At 37.7% G+C, this 24959-nt stretch overlaps 2 protein-coding genes, 2 long non-coding RNA genes and 2 other non-coding genes across 8 annotated transcripts; 2 read left to right on the top strand and 4 right to left on the bottom strand.

The window, feature by feature from the left end:
• The first annotated feature begins 554 nt into the window (after nt 1–554).
• LOC131318621 (YTH domain-containing protein ECT4-like) lies at nt 555–5850 on the top strand. 2 transcript variants are annotated; one of them, XM_058348540.1, is made up of 9 exons: nt 555–715; nt 1523–1602; nt 1716–1857; nt 2093–2166; nt 2389–2976; nt 3687–4277; nt 4557–4769; nt 4870–5016; nt 5198–5850. In XM_058348540.1, exons 1-9 carry the CDS (start codon nt 688–690, stop codon nt 5414–5416), a joined length of 2082 nt encoding a protein of 693 aa, XP_058204523.1. In that variant the 5' UTR covers nt 555–687; the 3' UTR covers nt 5417–5850. The 2 variants fall into 2 exon arrangements, with proteins under 2 accessions (XP_058204523.1, XP_058204516.1); XM_058348533.1 differs by having other exon boundaries at nt 602–742.
• A 913-nt stretch (nt 5851–6763) lies between these two features.
• LOC131335826 (uncharacterized) lies at nt 6764–8176 on the bottom strand. Its single transcript, XR_009202657.1, has 2 exons — nt 7837–8176; nt 6764–7065 (listed from the first exon to the last, which is right to left on the bottom strand). It is a non-coding gene; the product is annotated as an uncharacterized LOC131335826 (long non-coding RNA).
• Nucleotides 7062–8117, top strand: LOC131335831 (uncharacterized). Its single transcript, XR_009202660.1, has 2 exons — nt 7062–8019; nt 8050–8117. It is a non-coding gene; the product is annotated as an uncharacterized LOC131335831 (long non-coding RNA).
• LOC131308931 (small nucleolar RNA SNORD24) lies at nt 7216–7306 on the bottom strand. Its single transcript, XR_009194610.1, has one exon. It is a non-coding gene; the product is annotated as a small nucleolar RNA SNORD24 (small nucleolar RNA).
• On the bottom strand, nt 7617–7708 carry LOC131309108 (small nucleolar RNA R12). The gene has a single exon (XR_009194779.1). It is a non-coding gene; the product is annotated as a small nucleolar RNA R12 (small nucleolar RNA).
• Nucleotides 8177–9872: 1696 nt separating the features above from the next.
• LOC131332934 (uncharacterized) lies at nt 9873–22935 on the bottom strand. 2 transcript variants are annotated; one of them, XM_058367249.1, is made up of 5 exons: nt 22384–22935; nt 21697–21890; nt 19259–19577; nt 13505–13588; nt 9873–10180 (listed from the first exon to the last, which is right to left on the bottom strand). In XM_058367249.1, exons 1-5 carry the CDS (start codon nt 22477–22479, stop codon nt 10145–10147), a joined length of 729 nt encoding a protein of 242 aa, XP_058223232.1. In that variant the 5' UTR covers nt 22480–22935; the 3' UTR covers nt 9873–10144. The 2 variants fall into 2 exon arrangements, with proteins under 2 accessions (XP_058223232.1, XP_058223228.1); XM_058367245.1 differs by having other exon boundaries at nt 13505–13600; nt 22384–22932.
• Between the last annotated feature and the right edge of the window lie 2024 nt (nt 22936–24959).

Raw genomic sequence — 24959 nt, 5'->3', positions numbered from 1 at the left:
CAATTTTTTGTGTATTGAATCATCTCAAAAAAGAATAAAAAAAAAGAACTAAACCAAATTTCTTTTGAATAAATACTAGAAAAATTCAAAAATCCTATATGTTTTGGATTATTATTGTCTTCATTGTATTTTTTTAAAGATTTAAATCATAATTTTTACTTGTTAAAATTACGATCGAATAATTACAAAAATTGACTCAAACTAACAAAAATAATAAAATTTGGATAAGAAATCATACGGGATTATTAAGCCAAACAAGGGGTGTTTTGGCTAAATAAGTTATTTTTTTTCATTTGTTAGTCTTTTGTCAATTTTTTTTGTGAATTATTAATTTGTCTCGATGAGAAAAATCGAAAAAATAAAAAATTCATGGTACTGATAATTCATAGAAATTTGAAGTGAAACAAAAAATGCAAAATCTTTTTAATAAAAATTTAAGGAAATAAGCTAAATGAATTATTTAGCCAAAACACCCCGCGGGGGACGGCATGTGGTGCTAGAAAGAAAATTAAAGAAAATAGAGGGGCGGGTGCGCATTATAGTGAAAGTGAAACGGTGGTGCTATTTGAATCACCACTTTTGGATGGAGCAAAACCCTCTTTCCCTCAAAACCCTTTCATTTTCCCCTCCCTTGGCGGCTGAAACGACTTGACCCCCCCCGTCTGAACTAGGGTTTTAGATCCGCTGATGGCCGCCGTCGCTCCTCCCGCAGATCGTATCCTTACCAACTTTAATCACATGGGTACCCTTTGTTCTTTTGATTTTATTTTTGTTTATTTTGCTTTACTGATCTTTTGTTTCTTCTTGTCACTGTAGATCTTTGTGTGGTTTTATTGTTGGTTGTTGTACGGGGTTTTGGAATATTGGGTTCTGTTCTTTTTGAGTTTTGGGTATCGTTTCTGTTGCCTATTGTTTGCTTGAATGCTTTCTTCAATTGAGAGTTGTTTTTGTAAGGGGTGCAAACGAGCCGAACTGAGCTTTGGTGTACTCGAGCTTGTTTAGTAAACGAGACGAGCTCAATCACACCAAAGCTCGGCTTGTAAGCGAGCTGAGCCCTTTTTGAGCCGAGCTGAGCTTTGGAGTCTTAAGCTTGGCTCGTTAGTAAACGAGGCTAAAACTCGAGATCGAGCTCGGCTCAATTACTAAACGAGCCAAGCCGCCGATAAGGAGCGGTTTGTTTGCAGCCCTGACTTTTGGTAATAATAATAAAAATTTCTGTTTCTTGTGTTGCTGTTTCTGAGTTTTTCCCCCAATCGTTTATGTGTAATATACTGGTGATTACGGTTCTTTAGATTAGTAATTGAGTGGAAATTTTTAAAATTTGAAACATGGGCTATTTGTTGTAATTTACCCCTCAATGATATGAAGTCTTGAGATTTCAAATTTCACCCATGTTCAGTTAACCCACTGGTTGAGCAAAGATTCTGATAAGTATGAGTTTTTAGTTATTCTCAAACAAAAAAAAAAAAAGAAGTTATTTTATCTGAAGACTTGGATTTTTTCCTTTACTTCACTTCCATAGAAGCTGCAGATTTTCTGCAAAATTTATCATTGGATTCTCATGCCAAGGCCCTAGAAGTACCTCCTGAGACCGCAAAGAAGGTGATTTGCTGCTCCTCCCTTTAATTTTTCTTAGTTAATTCTCAGTTTATGTTAGTGAGAAGCTGATTTTCACCAGTGAGTGGTTAAGGTGGTGGTTGTTATCTTCTGTGTAGCCTGCTGTTGATTCATTTAAAGCTGCAAATAGCCAGATCCAGTCGACCGAACGTTCTATGACCCCTTCATTGCAGGAGTGCGTGGATCCAGCGATGTGCTATCTCCCCAGCAGTTATCCCTCAAATCCATATTACTATGGAGGTAAGATGACAGCCCCTCGGTAAGATATGTTATAGACTTCTGGTACTCCTAAATAATAGTGTGTGGAAGAACTATCGTGTGACAGCTGGTATTGTTCGATTATCCTAAGAGTGCATACTTTGACACAATTTTGCTGCATCCTTATGTTGCTTTCTATATCGCAAAGTGTTGATATTGCATTTTTTGAACAATAGATATGCTTTCTTGACGAGACCTATTGCGCATTTGTTCCTAGGTTATGGAGGGACTGGTAATGAATGGGAGGAATACTCCAGATATATAAACCCAGAGGGAGTTGAAATGCCTCCCGTAAGTATTTCTGTTCACATTTTTGTGTTTCATGATATGTAGGGCCTTTTTGTTCTGGGCCTTCTTTTGTTTGTTGGTGGCATCCCTTGATACTTTTTCTGTAGGTTCTGTTACTTGAAAAAAAGTTGTTTTCGCTTTATATGTGAATAATATTTTTTGGGACTTCTGAGGAAATGTGTGTATGTTTTAATGCTATGTTATTTGTTACACTTTTGTTTTCAGGGAGTGTATGGGGACAACGGGTCATTTATGTACAATGGTTACGGGTATGCCTCCTATGGGCCTTATTCACCAGCTAGCTCCCCAGTTCCAACAATGGGACATGATGGGCAGCTCTATGGGGCTCAGCATTACCAGTATCCTACTCAATTTCTCCAGCCCCTAACCCCAAATAGTGCACCATACAACCCTACTCCAGCTGCCCTTCCCAAAGGAGAAATCCCCACTGCTGCATCTGCTGACCAAGCACCTTTGTCTGTGGATATTGCTAAGGGAAACTCAAGCAGCATTACCACCAATGGTGCTGTAAAGGGAAAGGTTGGTTCAGTACCCGCAAAACAAAAGTATCAGAACTCGTCTTTTACTTCAAATAGTTCCTATGGAAGGGGTGGTTTTCCTGCATCAGGTTTTCAAGATCCAAGAACTGCCTTCGATGGTATGAAGTCTCCTAACCCATGGTTGGATGGCTCAATGTTTTCAGATGTGTATTCTTGGCCTGTGACCAGCACATCGATGGCTTCATCGAGATCACATGCAAATAATGCGCCAGCATCAAGGAATCAGAATCTTCGTCCTCATTCTCATCTCACTGTAAGTGAGGTCATTTCGTGTTGAGTTAATATTCTTCATGTTGACACATTCCAATTGTGGTATAAGGATATTCTCATCCAGCCTTGGGCAAATGTTGAAACACTGAGGACCTGTTTGGTGAAACGAAAATTAATTACCAGTAATTTTTAATATGGACCTTCTAGTTGCTGAAGTAGTCAAGTGCTTTGAATAAAAAAGTATTTAGCTGCTGTTTTTTTGAATTCTTCAAGTTAAAGATAAGGTGCTGGTTCTGGTGAAAATGGGTATTAAGTTTCACCAAGTGCGTTCAATATGCAGTGGTAACCGGTTAGTCAATCTTCTAAATTTTCAGAAATAGGTGTATTATATTTCCTTTGCTTCTGAATGCATTCGGTTTCAAGTATTTTATTATCCTGTTTGACAGACAGGGCAGGTCTTCTCTGGGTCAGTTCTGTTCTGGAATTGGCCTCTTGATGAGAGTCTGTCGACCGAAGCCAAATTGCATGTTTCTGTCAAGCAGTGCCCTATTAAGTTCAAACTCACTGGGTTCCAAGTTTGCACTTTCCCCTCCTATAAGTGGTATTGGTAGTTAGATGGAAGCATTAATGTGGCAGCTTTAGTGTAATTAGTCAAACTGCATTGTATTGATCGTTTTCTAGCCAATGGTGGATTGATTTGGTCATTAATGCATGTGCGAAATATTGACTCCTGCATTTGTATGTCATCTGCAGGGTTTGCACCAACAGAGCATGGGCACCACTAATGGATATACGAACAATATATACTCCAACAAGTTATATGGCCACTATGGAAGCACCTTTAGAACTGGTTTTGGTTTTGGATCTAACGCTTATGACTCACGGACATATGGACATGGGTGGTTGTCTTTTGATAACAAGTACAAATCCCGGGGGCGAAGCAGTGGTGTCTTTGGTTACGGAAATGAGAACATAGATGGTATGAATGAGCTGAACAGGGGACCAAGAGCCAAGAGCTCCAAGGACCAAAAGGGTTTTGTTACAACTGTGCCCTTGGCAGTGAAGGGGCAGAACATCCCATTGAATGGAACTGATGCGGATGAGAAGGATAAGTCTAGTGTGGTTGTGACTCCAGGACATGAGCAATACAACAAAGTAGAATTCCCTGAGAGTTACAGTGATGCTAAGTTCTTCATCATTAAATCTTACAGTGAGGATGATGTACACAAGAGCATTAAGTATAATGTTTGGGCCAGCACACCAAATGGTAACAGAAAGCTTGATGCAGCATACCAGGAGGCTCTGCAGAAGTCTGGTGGCTGCCCTGTTTTTCTTTTCTTTTCTGTAAGCAACATACTTTATCAGGACTATCTCGTTTATATTAACTCCATCCCATACTCTTGGTCCTTAACTTTTCCGGACTTCTTAAAGAAACATATTTACTTAAATTTGTTCTTTTTTTTCATAAACTTTTCTTCAAAAACTAACTGAGATGTTTGCTTGGTGGAGAAAATCTCACAATTTTGTTTCACGGGTTACTATCTCTGAAAAAGGATCAAGGGTATGGGACAGTTAGGACTATTCTTTGACTCCGCCATTTATTTTGGAATTGTTTGTGTCTAGGTTAATACCAGTGGGCAATTTGTTGGTGTTGCGGAGATGATAGGACCAGTTGATTTTGAAAACAATTTCGAGTATTGGCAACAAGACAAGTGGAACGGTTGTTTCCCTGTGAAGTGGGACATTGTGAAAGATGTGTCCAACAGTCTGCTGAAGCACATAATCCTTGAAAATAATGAGAACAAGCCTGTCACTAACAGTAGGGACACTCAAGAGGTGCATGATATTCTGGTTTTTTGCCCTCCCCATGGATCCGTCTCTCTCTTCTTCTGTTCATTGTACTTTTGAATCCTAAATTCCATGGCTTTGTGCGCAGGTCAAATTAGAGCAGGGTCTTCAAATGCTCAAAATTTTCAAGGATCATTCTAGCAAGACATGTATCTTGAATGATTTTGTTTTTTACGAGGGTCGCCAGAAAACAATTCAGGAGAAGAAGGCCAAGCAACAGCAGTTTCAGAAGCAGGCAAGACTCTTTCAATTCCTTGATTAATTATCAACTTTTTCCAAAATCCTCAGCAAAGTGTAGTTAAATTATTTACATCTAAGAAGCTCAGCAATATCACATCGGTCATGTTCTTTCCTCTTGTGTATCAGTCATCTAGATAGTTAGCTAAGCTGAATTTAGTCTGTGTGCACCAATACAGGCATGGGAAGGAAAGACTTCTGTTGAAAATGGGGAACTGAAATCACAGAAGCCTTCGGAGGCTGCATCTGATTTCATTAAGGAGCCTGCTCTGGATGTTCAAACTAATGGGGATGTTAAGCTTTTTGAAAATGGATCTGTTAAAAGTACTGGAGACGGGCCAAAGGATGCTAAATTGGCCGCAGTGTCGGAGAAAAGGGTTGTGGCAAATTGTTGCTAGCTTTCGCGTTCTACTTAGGGGGCGGTCTACGATTCTTTACTGGGGCAAATTAGTCAAAGAGTAGTCAAAGAGTTGTTGCTGGTTTCAATTGCTATACGAAGGCTAACTCTCAAGTTGGACCGCCCTTTGGGAAGCGGCTTTCCATTTCCCTATGTGGTTAAGGGGATTGGGTTCTTTTAAGAATGATCAAAATGTGGACCCCAGTTTTATCCAGGATGGGTTGGTTAGGTTCTCTCTTGCTTGTTTCGTTTTTTCGTCTTTTTTCTTGTGGGTTTACTCTATTTTGGGTTGAATTGAAGGATATGATTCTCTCGTCTTGTAAATCTAGTATCTACTTTGTTGCTAAAGCAGCTAGCTTTTGCCTTTTGTATTAGTGGAGAGTGCTAGAATCAAGTTGGGAAAAGTATGCATTTTGCATGGATTTTTTCTGCTCATCTGACATGCTTGGTTCATCCATTCTGAGATCAGTCTTGTATTAAGTGTTCAAAGGCAAATGAGGTGGAATTATAACTTATAATTGCTGTTACAAGGTGAAAATTTTCATTGGATTGCTTCTTTTGTGACCTTTGTTTACCTATCCATCCGTATTTTCCTTTCCAAAAAGTACCAAATTAATGAGAAAAGGACAGTCCAATAAATAAACATCATGTATTTTCACAAAAGTTTTTCTAAATTAAATTATATTTTGCACCCAGTCAATCAAGATATTAATTTTGTTACTTGCACTTCAAAATTAAATTCATTTTATCTCAAAAAGTCCGGGGTTGCTTGTTGACCGGCCTAAAATGCCTTGTTCGAAAAGAAAGGCGAATGGGCAAAAAAGAACGAACCAGCTTCTTCAAGAAATCTCCCCCACCTTATGAATATCTGTCTCAGCTCTGATGTTAGGGAAATAAACTAAAATCTATATCCATATTATAAAACATGGCAGTTTTTATCTAAACATATAAACCCAATGTCCTCTGCAACCGTCAAATCGTCTTCACCTAATGATCCTAGCCTTTTGGTTAATAAATGTTTCCTTATATATAAACCTATTTAGGGAGACTTTTCTAATCCTTTTACTTATGTATTGACCTGTAGGATAATATACACTTTCCAAAAATACACTTTCCTTTTCAATTGATTACCTTTTAGTTTCTCCTTTTAAGTTGATTTCATTTGTTTAAAGAGGGTTGATAAGAACAAAAAATCATCAAATTAAACATATGAGTCACATCTTAAAGAAAATGTATTATTTTTAAATATTCTTTGAAGTTGCATTAAATTAAGCATGTCATTATTATTTTATGTAGCTGATTAAATAAACTCTATTTAAGCATGTCTGAATTGGCAGGATGGCCAACATTAGAAAAGTAAATCCATTTAAATTATGTACAAAGCATGTAGGAAATCCATTTAAACTATGTTCAAAGCACGTTACTTCATGCCTTGAGATGGACAATCACCAGTCTATTACATTATGGGGGGCTTCCCTCCTCATCCACAAGATGATAAACTTTGTAGCATATTTTTTGATAACTCAAATATCCAAGCCGGTGAACCAACTAAATTCGGTAGACCTCATCGTCCACTAGCCATGCAGATACACCATGGGTTCTCAATGTATCACATATGCTTCTAATAGTTTTGAGTTTAGGCTCCAGCTACTGCTCCGAAAACAAAAAAGATCAGTCACGAAAATCAAACAGTATAACTAAAAATCTTTAGGCAAATATGCAGGCAACAATGTGCATACCGCATATCAAATAAAGAGGGGCAAATTCCGTAGCAAGAACCAAAAAAATGGCAAAAAGAAAGGCCTCAGAGATCTTGGTGGATAGGAATCATCAGGTAGGATTCATAAAGAATCCAATCAAGAGTAGCAAATATAAAATCACATCACCGGCCTTTCCTTTTTTCTTTTCAGAATTTCGAAATTAAGATTAATGAGCCTAATACACCGGAATTGATCGTTCAAGCTCAGGTTTTTAACTGGACGAGGCCCCATTCCGTTATTTGAATTAAAGATGATATATTGTGAGAAAATGAACTGTCTCGTCTTATAAAACGAGAAATAAACACTTTAAAAAAAAAAAAGAAGTAAACGGGGCATTCATTTATGAACCCTATCCAAACCACTAATACTAACTTTAATACCAAAAACTATATACCAGAAAACAAAAATATTGATATTGGATTGGGGGAAGAGCACAGGATGATGAAGTCAGAAGTAGCTGGTTGTGTAATCATCTCTTCAAGAAAGAAAGAGAAATCATTGGGAATCCGTCTGATTTATTTCATCATCCAAACATCATCACGGCCTCCCCCAAAGTGCATTTTCAGAAATACTACTACTATAAAACAAAATCCAAAATACAAAAACCTAGTAATTGCAAACTACTACTGTAATAACGATGGATGTAGAGAAGTGTATCTACCTTGTCACCGATAAATCCTATTAAGATTAGAATAATCGGAGCTAAAGGGAGAGGTATATACACGAAGATGTCTGTATATACGTGTTGTTCAATGTAGCCTGACGATAGATCCCTTGATCCACCGTACTGTTATTGGAATCCAATCAAGGAATTTGCAATATCAGGCGTACAACAAACATCCAAGTTTCTCTCTCACTAGTATTTGATCGGCAGAAGAACCCTAGCTAATGTATCGACTCTACTTATCAAACCCTAGCTCCTCCCTCGTGTTTTCTGAAACCCTAACGAAAGCATAATTCTACTGAAACCCTAGCGCCGCTCTGGTTGTACAGGCGATGAGATATTTATAGAGAGAGGACAGCGGTTTACGTAATTGGGTAAAACGAGACGACGACGTTTGGCGTTAAAAGGGTGGATCCGGATGCAGAAATGCTACACACACATACAATCTGTGCACAGATTGTGCACAGATTTTGTTGTGGGGCCCACCACGGTCCCACACAAATCATCCGAGCCGTTCATTAAATGTAAAATATTTTTTCAAGGGTCCCCGTAAAAAATAATTTCAATCCGATACCTATAGATGCTCGATCCAATCGTATAACTTTTCATTATCCGAAAATCTGAATGAAAAGTTAGATGGTTGGATGAAGCACCTATAGGTATTGGATTGAGCTTATTTTTTACGGAGACCCTTGAAAAAATATTTTACATTTAATGAACGACTTGGATGATTTGTGTGGGACCCGTGGTGGGCCCCACAACGAAATCTGTGCACAATCTGTGCACAAAAATCTGTACCGGTAGCAGGACTCGGAGTGAAGCCCTAGTACTAAAACGGACTCGTACCCTTTCTCCTCCTATGGGAGATTTTCTTTTCTTTTCTTTTCTTCCTCTTTATCACGTGTTAGAAAAGTTTATATTTCTTATACATTAATGGAGTCCGATCTCCTCTGTCCCGAAAATTCTGTGTCTATGTGCTGAGGGGTCTTTCAGCCATTGAATTGTTTGAATTTTTTTTTTTTTGTGTTTTAAATTTCACTGCCGGAAAACACCTCGGTACAGAAACACATGAGTTTTCCGAACGAAGGATCCTGGCTCCCATTAATGATATCAACTCATTCTCTAGCATCAGTTGAATCTAATACGGAGTACTAGTAATTTACTTGAATGGAGTTACACAACCGGAAATTGAATTATCAAGTTAATTCTATGAGGAATATATTCAGAAAGGGGTCTAAGCCTAAATAAATTCAAATCGGAATATTCAGAAAGGGGTCTGGGCTTAAATAAATTCAAATCATCAGGATTTTCGTTTCAGCTTACCTTTTTATTGTTTTTTGTTGGTTATTTTCTCTTAATTTTTATTACATTCAAGACAATTTCCTTGGATTAATAGTTCGTTTTTTGATGAATCAGAAAAATGTAAAATTAAACAACTGTCTCTAAGCATCTTTAGCGTTGTATATATATTTTGACTTTGGAATGTATGTTTATATTTTTCTATTCATCTCCTTGAGACAAAAGATTAATAAAAAAGATTTGGCCTGATTTAATAAAAAATAGGAGAAAACAACAAAAAAAGACAGTAGCAAAAATACAGCAAAAAGTTAAGTCAAACAAACTTGAGTTTATTTTTTCTTATCCCCGAGGTACAAATTGTATCGATTCAATCCCTAAATTTTGAGGCGAGTGTTTAATTATCCCCAAGCCAGGCTTTTTGCATAAACATTCTCCCATATCGGTATGAAAACACGACCAAAGCGAAATTGGGCAGCAAGCACATGTTGAGAAAGTCTCTGTCAATTACGGCAGCAGCTTCACAAGCATACAATTTTAGAACTCCCAGTTCTCTTTTATCAACCTAAGTGTCCCTAAAGGAGTAAGAAAGGGCCCTTTTCCCTAAATAATTTGGACAAAGGTCAGTAGATTACTTGTCAAGAAACTTGAATAAATCGATGAAACGACAAAACTATATCGAGAAAATCAAACCATTAAAGCTTAGGAACCAATGCCATATCACATCATCGACAACGGGCAGGGAAAACTTTGTTCTCATTATCGGCATCGTTACAACTTACAAGTTAAAGGGACATCTGACTGGTTCTGCTTTACGACTATGGGATCGCGATCTTTTGTCCTGGAAAAGAATGCTATAACTGGGTAACTGTACAAAAACTCACTTCTTTCATACATAACCCGCTGCTGAATTGAGTCTTTTTATAGAAATGGTATCTGGATCAATAAATAAATAAACAAAAAAGTGGGGAGTAGATGCTAAGCTAAATTTGACTTCACTTGATCGAATTCAAAAGCTCTGAAACTTGGTTACTGCATTCTCATCCTGCAAATGGCGATACTTATCAGTGAAAACAAAATAGAGAGAACTAGTACTTCATAAGTTTGACATCAGTTACTATGTGGGCTAGAATTCATCATGCTCAAACATAAATTACTCTGATTGATCCTCACAGTTTAAACAAGTGCAAGAACTGAAATAAGTAGATATTTTCAGTCTTTGTGCCAACACGTAAAGGCCTTGAGACATACAGCATACTCCCCTTGTACATTTCATGCTTCACATATTTAAGACAGATCGTGAGACCAAGGGCTATCCTGAAAACAGACTTAAATTTCATATAAAAAGCTAAAGTGTATGGATGGTAGTTTGCAATTTCTCCTCCGACATGGTGAAAAAGAAGACTAAACCACACATCTACAAAATGATTTGCCATGTCCGATGGCTATGGGGAGAGAGAGAGGCCAATGGTGTTGTGGAGCATGTGTGCCACTGGTGCTGAGAGAGAGAGAGAGAGAGGGGGGGGGGGGGGGCAATGGTGTTGTGGAGCATATGTGCCACTGGTGCTGTGAGGGTCCGCAAGAAGACGAAAAAGTTCCGAGAAGAGGTTAGGGCTATTGGAAAAGGCTGTGCCTAAATCGGGTCATGTGAGGAATCCCCTGTTTTCGCAAGTGAATCAGAGCTGGAAGCACCAGACAACTATAGCCCCTCCCCCAACAGACAACCACCTTCCCCAATCATGGCCTCTCCTCCATCTTCCCTCTCAAGGCCCAACCTTTTGGGATTAGCTTGATCCCACCCGCGGTTCGGCCTCAATGCCTACTCCACGGGAGAGAGAACAGTTTCCATTAATATTGTATGAGCACAATGAGATAAGAAATACCCCAATCCAAGCTCTCAAGCTCACTAGTATTTTTATCTCTCTCTCACTCACATTATTTTTATCTCTCTCTCACTCACACAATACTCACACAATTTTCTATCTACCAAAAAACACCCACTTATAGTTTGGTTTTCCTGACTCTTTTTCACACACCCACTCAAATCACTACACAAACCCTGTTTAAATACAAGGCATGGGCAGAAAGCAAAATGGAGCACAAAAAACCTCTTGAATAGCCGAGAACCTTCTGGAGGTGAAGCATCAAATGCACAGCCGGCAACCCCATCTCAAGAGAACTTCCAAGGAAATTAACTTCAGCCAACAAATACACCACGAACCAACCTTTTCTTTTTCTTTCAAAACATTACCACATGGGCAAAAACCCAACACAACCCCCTCCCCTTCGCCTTCCCTCTACCCTCTGCCCCCAACCCCTTGACCGACCATCTAATTAGGTGGAACCAAATGGCTTTGCATAGAGAGATATAAAGTAAGGAGAAAAGGTGGAGAAGGAATATTCGTCAGAGAGAAACATGAATGTGGGAGAATTGGGATGGAATTAAACAAACTGTTATTTTGACATGTTTCTCATCACATAGATATCCTTGTGTTTGAGTCGAGCTATGGTTGGAGTCAAAGCCACATCACATTCCCATCAGCTGACTAAATGACAGATAGCAACTGAACCATAATGTGAAGAATCAAACGTTCTAGTGGGGAAGTCTAAAACCTACTGGCCGAAGTGATAAAGGGTCATACTTTTTTTTTTGGTTGGGTGGGGGATAAGTGTAATCTAAATCTAGACTTAAAAAATTGCTTTAAGAGGAATGTTTCTGAAGTTATTGTAGTCTCTTTAACCAAACTCCAATGAAGATACTTCGATTCTGGTCAACAGTATGGGGACAATGAACTTAAACCTTGTCTTGGGTACTGGTCCACAATGGGATGTTTGGGGTCATAATTTTCCACATACCGTGCCTATGGACAAGAGAGAGATAGTGAAGCAAAAATTGGTTTGGAAAGCATCAGAGTAAGAACTCTAAAAGATGATATCATAAAACAACATAAAGCAACGTCTCTTTTTTTCTCGAAAAGCTGTAGTTCAACTTACTCTTTCGACGAAGTGGACACAAGGCACTCTTAGAACCTGTCCTTTGAAGACTACCCTACGATTCACTGCTTGGAGAACAAGCAGCAGAATGCTTAGATAAGTACTTACACTGTTGATTCCAAGTTGTGTCTCCATACTCAAAGGTAGACAAGATGTCTTCCTAGTTGAGAGGGGGGAAGGAGGGCTTCACCGGGTTCACATACCGAGGAGGTTATTAGAAGTATAACACTATATATTGAGGCTCAAATTCCACAAAATACTAAACATGAGATCTTGATATGGACAGTGGCGGAGCTAGGAATTAGGGCTAGTGGGAGCACCTTTTACACACACTTTAACCAAAAAAATTTGTGATAAGCAATGCTAGAATAACAAGCAAACTTTTATGCTACAAATAACCAAAAAAAAAAAAAAACTACCATAATAATAATGAAAGTTAAAGACAACACAAATTGTCACAACAGATTCAAATTATTCAATACACAAGAACTAAAATGCAATATTTATCAACCTTGCTTCAATTAGAAATAATATCTTTTTTCCCAAATTTTATTCGAAAATCCCCAAATTAGAATTGTGTTATGGGTTCCGTCTATGGAGAGAAAAAAGCAAGACTATCGCAAAAAAAAATTGTAAATAATTACTAAAATATAATGCTTATATATCCCATGGTTTAACCACTTTTAATTTTTGGACATTATGCATTAGAGATTTTCAAATCGTAAGTGGTGGCTATGTTTGAATTAGACATCTCATTTCGCCAGTGTATTGAATTGTTTCTAATTCTGAAATAAAAAGTTGAGAATGAAATGATATACAAAATATATGGGAGTGATTAAAAAGAGAAAGTTACATGGAAGACCATTTATAAAACAAATGCAAAATTTTAAAAAAAAGAATTGAGTGCGGCCCCAGGCTCCCTCTCGGCCAAACCTCCCTCTGGATTGCAACGACGAAACTATCACCTGGCAAATTACGTTGACTGGTCGTACTAATTCTCAACCAACTAACAAAATAACATAAATGACTTAATTTCTAAAAAGAATTCAGTGTTTCACTTGGCTAAGTTTTACTTCTCCTCAATTAAGTCAGCTAATATTACCATGCATGACTGCACTATTAACTGATCTTAATAGTGCAGCAAAAGGGCACTCGCTCAATTTCACGTGAACAAAACAAAATTCAAGATTACTCTTCACTTGCCCATGATGTTTACTAGAGTTGCTAATGTCACAAGTTACTCAGGTAAAACGAAAACTAATAACAATAAAATACTTGCAAAAAGATAATCATGACATACCAGAACTATGATAAGTGGACAATGTATGCTGATCAAACAAAACAAGAAAGAGGACAACATGGTCAGCCAGCTTACCTTCAAAGCCGGAGAAGATCTGCCTATGGATAGCTTCAGTTCAGAAGCTTCGCTGATAGGTGTAGACACACCAGAACCAATGCCAGGGTTGTGACCCTACAAACAGATAATGAAAGCACAATTAATATTGGTCTGAGAGCCAAACGCCTATACAGCAATATTAAGGCACTGGGATTGAACAAACGTCTAATTAACATGTTCTTTTCTATACAGATTTTAGCAACAAAAGGGTCGCGAAAAGCTCTGGAGCAGAAATTCCCACGCACTCGAAGAATTTTGAGAAAGAAAGAAAATAAAACCCGACTACACAAGGGTTTGTTTAGCTCCCAACCCAAACCAACTAAAAGTTCCCCATTCATTCCTTTGGCAAGAAGAAACTTCCACTCAGCCATGATCTTCCAAACAAAGGGCCATACATGTAGATGCTCTTAAGCCCAAAGACTCGTAGTAAAGCTTCTAAAACTCAGCCCACACAGCTCTAACCAAACGGACTGGATTGCAACCGCATGAGAAAACTAGCACTCATAGGCTATAATTATGATAGAAATATCCTAAAACGATAATTTGCAGCAAACGAAACTATCTCAACTCCTAAAAAACATACCCCAATAGTAACATATTTGCAGTGATGAAACTGCCGACAAAAAAACTCTAATTGACTTTCTATCCTCTTTTGTTGCTTGACGAGTGTGTGCATGACACAGGAAACAGTTAAAGACTTATCTATACTCTTTTGTAGCTCTGCAAAGTGTCCACTGTTTTTAGAGGCGAATGCACAATTATTCCTCTCGAGGTGAGGCGTGGCGTTCAGGCGCCAGCCTCTAGAATTTAAATTTTCTGTTTAGTAAATATGGTAACAATGCTAAGTAGTAAAAGTTATAAATGCTCCTCTTAACTTAGAAACATATATGTTAATCTTATAAATGCTCGCTGAGGCATTAAGTAAGTTGAGTAATCCATCATTCCCATTATCAAGTTTCTAATAAAAAAGCAGTATGGGTTAAAGGAAACATATTTGAAAAAGCTTATTTATTGAACAGGCCAAATAACATTGAGAGAAAACGATCCTTCCATTGAAACAAAGACAAACAATTCATTTCTTACAGTTTTATGTTGGAAAAGAATCGAGACTGAATGCCTGGAAAGACTTAAAAAACTCCAGTAATCACCAAAAATAAAGGAAACTGAAAGATATGAGGTTTTATACACCCAAAATTCAGAGGCATTAGTGTGCAGAAGTCCACATATTTAGTTCTCGCGTTTCACCTCTATTTGTGTTTCTTCAAGCTTGTCATTGCTAAGTCCTTAGAAGATACAGTGTGCACCCACTTAAAAGGCAAGAGTACAATGTGTGCCTGAAGCATGTATTTCAAAACCAAAAAGTGAAAGACACGATACATGGGGGCTCGTGACATATGTCTGACATACATCCTGCATAGGAGGTGCATCTGTGTGTCCTAGCAGTCTACGACTCTTGTTAAGAAACAACATGAAACACAGGCAACTTCGAACCATATGTGTGTTTGTTTCAAAGTTTTCTAACAACAGAAATATGAGGTTAAGAAACATTTTGTTTCAAAGCGGAAAAAACCAAATTACATCCTATTGTTTCATGTTTGTCATAACATATGATACACATTCCTGTCACAAACACAGACAACTAAAGATATAGAGATCACAAGGTTCTCCCTGGAGAGACCTTAACATTACAACACACACAACTTTGTACTAGTAATTTACATTAAAGGGAAAAATAGAACCAGCAAAGATATAAGAAAGCCACGGTCTAGATGGTGGAGTCTTTAAGGTGAGAAATTCAAAATGCGCAAAGAAAACAACTTTGGAAGACATAAACTGATAATATGCGGATAATGAAAAAGTCCTTGAATAATCTCAGCGAAAAGGTCCTGTATCAAAGCAAAATTGATGCGGTCCATACAAAGAGGTCATGGAAATTTGGTAATTTACATGGATGGAAGTTATGGCCTTATGGACTGGATGGCTCTAAGGCCCAAGCCTTAATTTGGCACATGTGGGATGAATAGGGCCAACTTGGGATATGGCTAGACATGGGTTGGATTCTTAAGAAGTGTCTTTTCGGTTCTAGTCAAGTCGTCTATTTAATTTCTAGTCAAAGTCTTTAGAGTCAATTAGTTGATCAAAGTGTCATTTAGTTTTTTCATTAGTTAATGTTAAATGAAGTCTTCGATGAAGTCGAAGAGTCAATTAGTTGATCAAAGAGTCATTAAGTTTTTCCATGTCTTTTATGTAGTCAAAGAGTCTATGTTCAATGTGTCTTTGGGAGTCTAAAGGTTATTTATTTTTGGAAAGTTCTAGAGTCAAGTTGAAATGGGTATAAATAAGATTTGTAAGCCTTATGGCAAATCATGATTGAGTGAATGAAAAATTGAGTAGCTTTCAAGCTCTTTGATTATGTGATGCAATTATCTCTTTGGTGTGATGCCTTGGATTTTCTAGGTGTGATGCCTAGACCTATCCTTCTCTAACCCTTTCATCTCCTTCTTCTTACAAATTACCATGCATGTCTACTGTTCACAGCCCCAAAAGCAGCACCTTCCCCTTGTGTTTGACCATACTTAGCCCTATTCCAAATCTGTCCTGCATCAATTTGGTATCATAGCTTACGGTTTCTCCACTATGTTCTCACAAAGTGGGAGATCCTATGCGCCACAATATACCTTGAGCCATAAATATAGAAGTTCCAGATTTTGATGGAAGAAATAATCGTAGAGTGTTCTACAATTTGCTTGCGTCAATTGAGGATTTTTTTGAATACCATGAGATGAAGGATGATCGAAGAATAAGATTTGCGAAGATTAAACTTGTTGGCTTGGCATAGATGTGGTGGTATGGTCTTGAAGGTCATATTAGAAGATTGCAATTGCCACTGATAAACACATGGCAAGGGATGAAAGCGAAGCTCCAAGAGAAGTATATGCCTTCACATTATCATGTGAAGGATTGTCTTGTAAAGGTTTGTGAGCAGCGCGTTAATTCCAGACCTGTCAGCAAGGTGTTCACAATAGATTCGTGAAAAGCTCACACCTAAACGTTGCTACTGATGTTAAGCCCATAACAAAACTGCCACAACCAAAGCAAGCTAGTGTGGAGCATGTGCATCAAGTGACTTGAAAACCAAAAGACGTTGTTAAAGACACAATCTCTACAAAGTTGATGTCACAAGAACCAGGTTGTGTCCCAAATCTTCCCAAGGTAGAAGAAAGTCAGATTTTTAACGCTGAAAGTGCTCCAATTTTTGAAGTAAACGCCTTCCAAGAGGTTGCCAATGCAGTTGCTGAAGTGGCTAAAGTTGCAACCCAAGAATCTCGTGTTCCTTGTGCTCTTGAGACCAACAAACTGAAGCAACGAGCTGCTGATTCAGAAAGTAAATTACCATTCGAGGGCAACAAATTGCCTCCAAAGCTTTCCGACATAGAGCCAGATGACATTAGAATGAATGGGCCTAAGTATGCTGCCCAAGATTTGGTTGAATTAGGAGATTTTTCTTTTACTTCAATTGAATTTATTATACCCGGAAAGTTCAGGTTTGGAATTCCAAAGATAGTGTCGCTTTCTTTCACACGACCAACCAAAAAAAGAACGCAAGGTCAACTTGAAGATTTTAAGAAGCCCTGGATGCAAATTGAAAAGCTTATGGATTCGTATTTTTCTACACTTCAAAACTCGAGGTCGAGTTTTCTCCAACCAAGGGAGAATGATGCGGTCCGTACAAAGAGGTCACGGGAATTTGGTAATTTTACATGGTTGGAAGTTATGGCCTTATGGACTGGATGGCTCTAAGGCCTAAGCCTTAATTTGGCACATGTGGGATAAATAGGGCCAACTTGGGATATGGATAGACATGGGTTGGATTCTTAAGAAGTGTCTTTTCGGTTCTAGTCAAGTCGTCTATTTAATTTCTAGTCAAAGTCTTTAGAGTCAATTAGTTGATCACAGTGTCATTTAGTTTTTTCATGTCGTTAATGTTAAATGAAGTTGAAGAGTCAATTAGTTGATCAAAGAGTCATTAAGTTTTTCCATGTCTTTTATGTAGTCAAAGAGTCTATATTCAATGCGTCTTTGGGAGTCTAAAGATTATTTATTTTTGGGACGTTCTAGAGTCAAGTTGAAATGGGTATAAATAAGATTGTAAGCCTTACGGCAAATCATGATTGAGTGAATGAAAAATTGAGTAGCTTTCAAGCTCTTTGATTGTGTGATGCAATCATCTCTTTGGTGTGATGCTAAAGAGCCCCTAGGTGTGATGCCTTGGGTTTTCTAGGTGTGATGCCTAGACCTATCATTCTCTAACCCGTTTTCTCCTTCTTACAAAACACTGTTCATGTCCAATGTTCACAGCCCCCAAAACAGCCCCTTTCTCTTGTGTTTAATTATACTTACCCCTATTTCAATCTTGTCCTGCATCAAAAATTGTAGGGAAAATGAGGAGGTAAAAGCAATAGTAAAAACCAAAACAAAAAATGCTTTAAAAAGTGGTAGAATGATATGAATGACGGAATGAGAAAGTTAAGAGCTATAAACGGGCTAGCACAGAGTTGAGGAGAACTGTTAGAGATGCTAAGTGCAAAGTTTACGACAATCTTTAAACTAGATTAGACGGCACAAATAGAAAATCTATCATTTGTAAACTTGCTCGAGACTATGAAAGTATGAGACTTCAAGTTGAATGCATACAGTAAGGACATGAGTGTCAGTGAAGGATCATCACATAACAAAATGTGGAATTTAAAGAGAAAATGTTTGGAAAACATGGAGAGGAGCTAAAACAGCATGGTAGTCGAGGAGAAACTAGAGGATGTACTTGTCCTTGAATAAGGAATCTTGAGACAGAATTGCAATAAAGAGGATGAAATCAGGTAATGCATGAGGAACAGATGGTATCCCTATTGTGATGTGGCAATAGTTGGGCGAGGTCAAGTGTGCTGGTTAGCAAAGTTATCTAATAAGATTATCACAACAAGAAAAATGTCTAAAGTGTAGAGGAAAAACATTTACTTACCTACAGAATAGTAAAGCAGATATTCAAAGATTAAACAATTACAGAGGTGTTAAAGTTGATGTGTCACACAACGATATTTTTGGAGAGTAAGATTGAGCGGTAATTAGAGAATCAGTTTGAATTTGCATCTGGTAGATCAACTACAAATGAATTTTGTTAACAAAGACAACTAATAGGAAAATAAGAGCAGAGGAAAAACCTTAATACGAGTTTTATCGAGTTGAACGGGCTCAACCTAACTTGGCTTTGCTGAGAAGTGCGGCGTATCGAGAGCAAGGTTAACGATTGATATCAATTTTGCATAGAGTTTTTTAGAAAACAAGAATGTGATTAAAATAAGAACCTAAACTTTTTCTAAACAATCTGATGGCTACTACAGATTTTATCTGACTTTGTCAATTTTCTTTTGTTGCTTTGGGATTCTTATATTTGAGAGGGGGTCCTATTCGGTTGGGACCATGATTCTTTCTCGATAGGAGAAAGGTTCTAACTGAATTGCAGTATCGAGGTTCTGCAGCGTATTCAATATCTCAACCAGGAGTATCGAGCAACTGAGACACTAAATTTTAGCAGCAACTGTCATCTAAGAGTTGTTCTGTAGATAAACGTACAAAACTCAAAGATTCAATCATCTAGATTTCGACAAAGACATTGATCTGAAAAGCAGCAGAAGTTGAAAACCAATACTAGAAGTGATAGAAGGGAAACCATACCGCATATAAATGACTGTTGTCCCGACCATCTTCAAAGAGGGATGAGTAATACGTTGGATCATAAATAGAGCCTCCTAAAGCATCATCACAACCAGAACTTCTAACTACAGCAGGAGTCGCAGGACTTAGAAAACTATTTCTCAAATCAAAATCTGCTTCTCGCGGAGCCGAACTGTCTACGTATGAAACACCCAATCTGTACATCTGAACCCATAATGATGAGGAAAATAACCTTACGACGAACCCAACGATTTGCATGGAGAAGGTGAGTTTCACTGAAAATATAACATAGGTTCCATATATCTCAGAAGAAATGTTCCTGCATACGCAAACAAAGCTTTTTGAGTTGCAATAACAATCATCAATACTGCATCTAGTTATTAAATGCAAATGCATTATCTTAGTGCATCATAGTCGGTCAGAGCCAAACAAGCGAAGGTGCATATGAGGAAAATGTTTACATGGTTATTTATCATGTAAGAAATTTTTGGAGTATAGACTGGTGTATGGGTCTTTTTATTATTTGGCCTTTCCTTTATTTTTTTTCCACACTTGCTTAGTTGCTTTTGTACTTGGGTGGCAGCATCCCCTTGATGCTTTTTCAATAAAATTTATTACTTACAAAAAAACTAATAGAACTTCCATCACTCTTTTTCTTAATCATGGCTGGTGATATGTTTTTTTCTTTCTTTCTGTTAGGATCAAATTTTCTTTTCTTCTTTCTAGCTTTGAATTATTTACTGGGAATCCCTTACGATAACTCTCTCTAATGAATGCAGAGTTTCCAAGCTTCCTTTCTAGACCAACGGCATATTCTAGCACCCATGCAGCACAAAAATGTAATTTTTGCAATAAAAAAGTCCAAAGCCGAGATTCTTTGTTTTGATAAGTCTGAATGCCAAGCCTACATTAAGATCTGTGAAAAAAAAATATTCCTCACAAAATAATTTTCTTCCACACATGCACAATGGGGAGAGTCCCGTTCCGCATCACATGCCTCTTCTACCGATCACAACTGTGACAGGCACAGGTAACTTGAAGTTCACTTTTATATTTTAGATGTACTCATGCTTTATTTATTTGCAAAAAAGTCAACTAGTTTTGAGGTGAAGTAGGTCATTCAAGTTGCGATTTTGATTGTTGATGAGGATGGGATAATTGAATTTCTCTCATCCTTAATCCTTTCATGTAAATAGCTGGCGCTCTGGAGACTTGAGCAGTTATCCATAACCATCAAAACACCTTGACCTTGATCCATGACTATGAATATGAATCTCCACGTTAATAAAAAAAAAACACGACGAAGACCTAAAGCTATGGTGCAAAATGGAGAAAGGACAAACCATCAGCTTAAACCATTTTTGGTTATGGAAAAGGGAGGGCACAACCAATGATTTACAACTCAGGAGTTTCATTTTTAAGAGAAATATGTCAGGGTATTTTTAATGAAGAACTCTTTTCCATGAAAGTCTATGTTGAGAGGGGATTAAGTCTATGATGAAGATGCAAATAATTTTCGTGGCTAAGGAGGAGCAACTTTCAAACTTCGTTGTGTTTCACTATGGTTTGACTTTTGAGATCCGGGAAAAGGTGGAGAATATTGATGATTTAGCTTCTTTCTAAATTGGGGAGCAAAGTGGGGTCCCTTCCTTCTATTTGCCTTTGGGATCTCGGGATAAATGTTGGGTAGGACCCGGTGTTGGAAAGGTTCTGAAAAATGGAGGGTTGAGTACAAGGAGGCCTGCATTCTCAGGCAAAGCTTTGTTGAGAAAATGGATTTCGAAGTTTGCATGTGCCAAGGAAAGCGCACGTGCCAGGGAAAGCTTTCGGGGAAGGTGTGGCTTTTTACTATGGCATGACATGGGGTGAGTTGACTGCTATAAGGATATCTTTTCCATGGGAGGTAGTCTTTGGAAACTCATTCGGAACCCCTGAAGAATTTGTTGGATGAAGATGGGAGAAGAGGGTCAGATGACTCAGATTCTCAAAGGATAGATGGTGAGGAGAGAACTAAAGCACTCTATTTTCAAAAAAAACTAAAGCACTCTCATGTCTTTACGGCATATAATATGGATTTCCCTCATTAATTCAGGACATCATGGATTCAAGAATTTGAGTGACCCAAATGAAACCAGTTACAATCCAAACTGCCTAAATTCCCAATTTACCATAACGTTGTAGAGCATGTAAAACATTCTGCAACTTTTCGAAGTTTATATTCTGGCCATTAGCAATAAACATATGGATAGCAAGAATAGTGAATAAAAAAAATAGAAAATACTAATGGTTCTTCTCTGTATAGCTATCTCTTTGCTCCGAATTATATACCCAACAACGTAAAGAATAGAAATATTCAAATGCAAGAGGTATTCATCTCGGGAAGTAGAAATCTCAAGTTAATAAGAAAAGACAAGCGGCAAATAAATAAGCAAACGCACCAAATTTCATGGGCGAAGAGAATGAACCAGACGATGTCGAGCAAAACTGCGCAGAAGAGAAGAACAGCATATGTCCGGGCAAGTCTCTGACTGCTACTCTCAATTGCTACTAAAGCAAACAACGCAATTGCCAAATTAATCAGCAACACTCCGTTGTACAGGGCTCCCAGAGATCCAATCAATGCGCAACCAATCTTAAAAACACCAACAAGGGTAAATTATATCAGTTTCTTTCGATGGAATAAATGAACACGAGGAAAATCATCATATTACCTTTTCTCCTTTCCCCTTTTAACATTTTATGTTCGGGTTCTAGCAAAATAGAGGGCAGCAAATGGTAGGTTGAACAAAGTGAAAAAATGAAAAACTCCACGGAGTGTTACATTTACGCCCCTTAAGTAAAATATGTTCCATTATGTTATTTCGAGTTTGATGCTTGTTATTCACGTTTCAGGACGCGAGGATTGATTTGTGCCTGAATTCGGAGCGATCAGGAAACCCTAATTCGGGATAAAAAACAATGGCGAAAACATACATGTACATGAATTACACATGTGTGGCACAAAAACCGAAAATGATATCACATATCACAGCATATTACTAGATACCTAAATTGTGGGTGTGTCTGCACGAACAAATTCAAACGAAATGAGGAAGGGAGGGAGGGGCGTTAATGTTGTTATGTACCTGAATGTAGATGAGAACAACGGCGAGGAATTGAATCCTATCGTAATCACGAAGCCACGACTGTATCTGACTTGTTAATGCAGAACAAAGCATCATATGCCGGGTTTTTCCAGATTCAAATCACCCCACGATTCAGAACCAATCGCAACAATTCAAAACCAAACCAAAAAAAACACGAACAATACATGGACCGAAAGAGAGAGAGAGAGAGAGAGAGAGAAAGGGAGAGAGGGGCGTCTACATTGAAATAGACAGGTAAGGAGGGAGAAATTGGAATCGAGGGCGGATTGAACCGTGCGAATTCACGAGGGTTCTCTCATGTTGGGATTCTTCCTACTTTTGAAGGCGCTGAATCTATAGAACAGACATGTATATATATTAATATATGTATGTGTGTGTGTGTGAAGAAGGATGAGAGAGAAACGAGAAGAAGGCTCCGTGCCGTAGTTAGTCCCTCCCTCCCATCTCAAAGGCAGACCACCGTGTCTCCCTGGAAAAAAAGAAAGGCGAAAAGCTCCACCTTCTCAGGGCCCGTTTGACTGCTTGGCTTAAGTGTGTTGAAAGATGCTACATACATGTTTGGCCCACATTACTCTTGTGTGTGGGCTCACAAGTACGTGAGAAGATGTATTTGATATTGTGTTTTTAGCATTTTTTTACCTACTCTCATGTAAATGTGGGGCCAATACGCACTAGTATGTATGGATCTTACATGTATGTAAGAGATTGTGTTTGGTGGTATTGTGTACATAGCACTTTTGTTTTGCCTCATCGTGTGAGCCTCCTTACATGTACGTGAGAGATTATATTTGGTGTTGTGTTTGGATCAGAGGCGGCTCTATGTAGATGAATCCATGGCCAACTGAACAACCGAACAATTTTTTTTTGCTTAGAATATATGTAAAAATTATGGGCTAGTCTTTTTTTGAACACCCAATGTAAATATCAATGAACACTCAATTCTAAAAGTCTTGAACACCTAACCCAAAACTAATTGAACACTCAATGACAACCCATCAATTCAAGTAATTCATATTTGAACACCTAACATATTTCCTCAAGTAAAGCTCATAATCAGTAAAAAAAAAAAATTATAAAAAGAAAGTGAAAAGAAGAATCTACTGGTGTAAGTATTATACTCTGCGTTTTCTCTCCATTTTTATTATCGATAGTCTAAATGTGTTAATTTCGCATTCATAAAAATAACTTCCTTTTTTTTTTTTGTGTCTAGTTAGCTTATAAAATTATGGACCAAGCTTTAAAAAAATTCAACTACATTGCAATCCCATTTACTTGAATAATATTCCTTCGAATTTAAGACTACGATATAAAATCTCATCATGTCATCCTGAAGAACAATAGATTTTCGAGAAGGTCAACCCCAACGTACTCGCTACAATTTTTTCAAAAGGGTTTTAGTAAATTAATACGCTGGTTAAACGTTAGTACAAAATATAAAAACTCAAAAATCATCTAGGACAACTGTAAAATTTTAACCCCTGCATTCTCGAAACACAGTCTACTATGAAATACAACAACTTTAAAAAAAAATTAATTTTTTGTTTAAAATTAGGCTTAAAGTTCTTATTTCGCCTCGTAGTTAATTTTTTTAGAATAGAGGTTATGTTTTTTGACCGTACTATTTATACAACTAAATGAGATATTGTACATAAATTATTAGTTAATATATCAACTAGTAGAGTTAAGGTAATTTCAGAACACCCTATCACAAATTCCTGGAGCCGCCACTGGTTTGGATTATTGTGTAAGTAGTAAACAAAGCTGATCTTGACTCTTGACCTTAAGCAAGTGTTGCGACCGCTTTAGGCCTTTCAAAAAATTCTGAATTGTAAGGGCCTCTCCTACTCTTTTTTTTTTTTAATCTTTTATTATAGTCCAACAAAAGATGCCCTATTTTTAATTTTCGTTTTAAACTTCCGAAAAGTCAGGGCTGATTTTGGTAGTAAGAGAGACACTAAGTGCACAATCATCCGAACATAATACCAAACACAATTCCTCACATATACATGGGTCCCACACACATTTAACACGAGACGTCCCACGTGTATGTGAGGATTGTGTTGGGATGATTGTGCACCTAGCATTTTTGATGTAGTAAATGTTTTTTTTTTCCTCACATGTATGTGAAGGATTTGATGTAGTAAATGTGTTTTTTTTCTCACATGTATGTGAAGGATTGTGGATGGTGCTGTGGTTGGATTGTTTTTAGAAAATCTTCAAACACAACTTCGAGCGTTGTTTGTGTTCGGAACCGTTCGATGTACATGAATCCATGTGCGTCGAATCTATCTATCTATCATTATCTTATAAGAATGTGTTTAGGCTTACCCATCCTCCAAACCTCCATCCCTAATTTTCTAGAGTTTTGATTTTCTTTTAATTTGATTTTCTTAAATACCCTATAAGAATGTATTTAAGCCCCACAGTCTTCCAAATCCTAATTTCAAAGATTTTACATTCTCTTTAAAAATTAAAAAACCCCACGTTCACCCCTCCCTCCTTTCCTCCTAAAACACCTGCCCGTTACCAACAAAAAATAAAAAAAACCACTTTCA

The sequence above is a fragment of the Rhododendron vialii genome, chromosome 1a (genome assembly GCF_030253575.1).
Source record: "Rhododendron vialii isolate Sample 1 chromosome 1a, ASM3025357v1".
Lineage (NCBI taxonomy): Eukaryota > Viridiplantae > Streptophyta > Magnoliopsida > Ericales > Ericaceae > Rhododendron > Rhododendron vialii.
The sequence above is the reverse complement of the archived record's forward strand: the minus strand, read 5'-3'. Positions and strand labels throughout refer to the sequence as shown.